Here is a 3385-nt window from a genome sequence, read left to right on the forward strand (position 1 = left end):
GTCTCTGTGTCTCTGTCTGTCTGTCTGTGTGTCTCTGTCTGTCTCTCTCTCTCTCCCTCTCTATCTGTCTGTCTGTCTGTCTGTCTCTGTCTCTCTCTCCCTCTCCCTCTCTGTTTGTCTGTCTGTCTGTCTGTCTCTCTCTCTCCCTCCCTCCCTCTCTCTCTCTGTTTGTCTGTCTGTCTCTCTCTCTGTTTGTCTGTCTGTCTGTCTCTCTCTCTCTCTCTCCCTCTGTGTTTGTCTGTCTCTCTCTCTCTCTCTGTTTGTCTGTCTGTCTGTCTGTCTGTCTGTCTGTCTGTCTCTCTGTCTCTCTCTCCCTCTCTCTCTCTCTCTCTCTCTCTTTCTCTCCCTCAGTGTCTGTCTGTCTCTCTCTCTCTCCCTCCCTGTCTCTCTCTCTCTCAGCAGAGAGACATCATGTCTCACGTCGTCCTGCTGGACCTCGTGCACGGCTGCTGTCCCCCCCCCCTCGCCGACTCGTCCGCGGACACGCGCGTGTTCGTGTTGTGCACGGAACGTTCCCGCGAGGGGGGGGGTCACGCGCTTCCGAGCTGGTGCGGGAGCGCGCACGTGCTCGCGAGCGGCTCCACCGCGGAGAGCTTGTTCCGGTTCAAAGTGCTCGTGGACGAGCTGCGCGTGACCGCCGTGACCGTGCACACGAGCCCGCGGGGCCGCGCCGCGCTGCCGCGGTACCTGGAGCTGCTGTTCACGCCCCTGTACGCGTTCCAGTACCGAGTGACGTCACATGACCGCCTCACCTGCCCGGGCTGCACAAGCTCCGCCCACACGGACTTACCTGGTGAGGGCGTGAAAGAAAGAGAAGGAAAAGAGGAGGAGGAGGAAGAGGAGGAGGAGGAGAAGGAGCAGGAGGAAGACGAGTGGAAGTTTCTGCAGCAGCTTCCTGCTCTGAACGGACAGATGACGGTTCTGACGTCATCACTGATCCCAGGTCAGTGTATTAAACCAGCTGTAACTCACTTGTATAAATAAAGGTTATGAATAAAGTTTTCCTTCATACGGACACATGTTCAATCTGCGTCTCTCGTCCGTCAGACGTCTTCGGTCACGGCTTCAGTACTCGCAGAGGGGGCGTGTCCCACAGCCCCACGCTGTCCTCCTTGAATCTGTTCAGCAGCAGCAGGAGGCGGGACCCCGTCGCCGTGGTGATGGAGAACAGACGCCGATTGGGCGTCCACGCCGGGTTCCACCCACTTCCGCTTCGCCTGGTGCAGGTAGCTGAGTCCGCACACGTCACATGATCGCAGGCCGCACGTTGATCTGAATCCCGGTCTCCTGCAGGTCGACCACGGCAGCGGCGTGTGGGTCGTGGGCGGCGCCGAGCCCGAGAGCTACGACGGGATGGTGACCAATCAGACGGGCGTGGTGCTCGCGGCGCCGGGAGCCGACTGCATGCCCATCCTGTTCGCTGATCCCGTGTCAAAGGTCATCGGAGCCGCTCACGCAGGTGAACGTTCAGTCGTGTCTCTGAGGTTCTGCCTGCGGGGGGCGCTGGAGAGGCACGGAATTTGTTTCTTGTTGTGCGGTCAGAAGTTGTCGTGACCAACACGATAAATCTACACACAAACAGATTGTATCGTCAGCGAAAAACACGTAAACTTGTTCCTGAAGAAAGGATTTGTTTTTATTGGACAATCATTTGTCTCAGAGCTAAAATGTCATTAAAGCCTTTTGTTGTTTTTTGAGGTTGTAGCGATGATTTACACAAGGTTAGTAAATTATTAACCAAAACATAAATGTGGCTGTTGCAGCGCCACCATGAGGTCAGTGTTGGTGCTTTATGTCAGATGTTTCACTGGCCTGATACAATATAAAAATAATTTATCAGTAATATTATTATTATTATTGTCGCTGTAAAGAAAGAAAATGTCGACGTTTGCTTGATAATGTCCTGCTGGTCGTCCAGGTTGGAAAGGGACTCTGATGGGGGTCGCCATGGCAACAGTGACGGCCATGGTGAAGGAGTTCGGGTGTCAGGTGAGCGACATCGTGGTGGCGGTGGGCCCGTCGGTGGGGGGGTGCTGTTTCACCCTGGAGAGGCAGCAGGCGCTGGACTTCATCAGCATCCATCCTGAGTGTGTCCCTGACCCGGGGGCGGAGCGACCACACGTCAACATCCGCCTCGCCAACAGGTGCGACCCGAGGACGCCAGATCACAGGTGATGGTTGTGGCTGTTCACTGAATGAAATCTTACTTCCTGCCTCAGACTCCTCCTCCAGAGAGGCGGGATCCTGCCCGAGCACATCCATGACGACTCGGTGACGGACCGGCCCTGCGTCACGCCGTGCACTTCCTGTCACCCTGAACTCTTCTTCTCCCACGTCAGAGACGGACCCGACTTCGGGACTCAGGTGGGCTTCCTGTGGATCCGAGAGTCCCGCCCCCAGGACGGGCGTCCCTCACAGGCGCCGGAGGACGGACTGAGTCCTCACACCAGTTAGGACCAGTTGGTTAAAATCATGTTTTCTACGTGAATTGACTTGAAATCTGTTGAACTCTTTGTATTTTGTGTTCCACTGATTAGAATCATTAATAAATGTTTCTGTTAACGCTTCAGAGGAGTCGATCTTATTTAACAGAAGAATTAAAATCAGCAGCTTCTCTTAATGTCGAGCGGCTGAGAACAAACGGTCGTTATCACTTTAAATCCATTTCTAACAAAACTGAGGAACATGTGAAAAACATGTGAGGAACCCATGAGGAACAGGTCAGGTCTTCAGTTTGTTTCTGAAGAAGATATACAAATATTTTCATAAACATGTTTGTTTTTTTAAAAGACAATAACTAATCTCTGGGTTACAGACTTCATTTATTTTGTGATGTGTTTTAAAAAGCAGCCCTTTCCTAAAGAACAACGGAGTTAAGACCAGAGTTCCACTGAAGGAATCTCGGTTTCAATAAACATCTGGAGTTTTAATAAAACTTCTACAAAAACTGAATCTAAAATCTTCATCACATTGGAAACTTTCATGACAAAAGAATAAATAAAACCAGTTTCAGGGGAAATTCCTCTATAAATAAAAAACACACGAGGTGAATCTACTGCACACGACCGACACATGAATCATAAACTGTAAACATCAAACTAAGGATTTAAAATCGGTTTGATCGACGCTCGTCTTCACGTTACAGATCTCACAGACCTGAACTTCAGCTTTAATCATAACCAGTAAATAAAGATGAAAGACACGACTCTTCTAACGTCTCCATCGCCCCCTGGTGGCTGTCTACAGCACATTCCCAGAAGCCTTCTTCATCCATGTTAGCAGATGGGACATGGACCAAACTAAAGAAAATCAAAGTAGACGTTAAATAAATGTTTGTAAAGATGTTTCTGTCGTTTCAGGTCGTTCTTGTCTCACTGATGTTTGT

At 50.9% G+C, this 3385-nt stretch overlaps 1 protein-coding gene across 1 annotated transcript; it reads left to right on the forward strand.

Moving 5' to 3' along the window:
- The first annotated feature begins 357 nt into the window (after positions 1–357).
- On the forward strand, positions 358–2567 carry lacc1 (laccase (multicopper oxidoreductase) domain containing 1). Its single transcript, XM_061088481.1, has 5 exons — positions 358–943; positions 1048–1226; positions 1294–1459; positions 1919–2144; positions 2220–2567. The coding sequence occupies exons 1-5, from the start codon at positions 412–414 to the stop codon at positions 2452–2454; spliced, it is 1338 nt and encodes a 445-aa protein (XP_060944464.1). The 5' UTR covers positions 358–411; the 3' UTR covers positions 2455–2567.
- The last annotated feature ends 818 nt before the right edge of the window (positions 2568–3385 follow it).

The sequence above is a fragment of the Limanda limanda genome, chromosome 16 (genome assembly GCF_963576545.1).
Source record: "Limanda limanda chromosome 16, fLimLim1.1, whole genome shotgun sequence".
NCBI lineage: Eukaryota > Metazoa > Chordata > Actinopteri > Pleuronectiformes > Pleuronectidae > Limanda > Limanda limanda.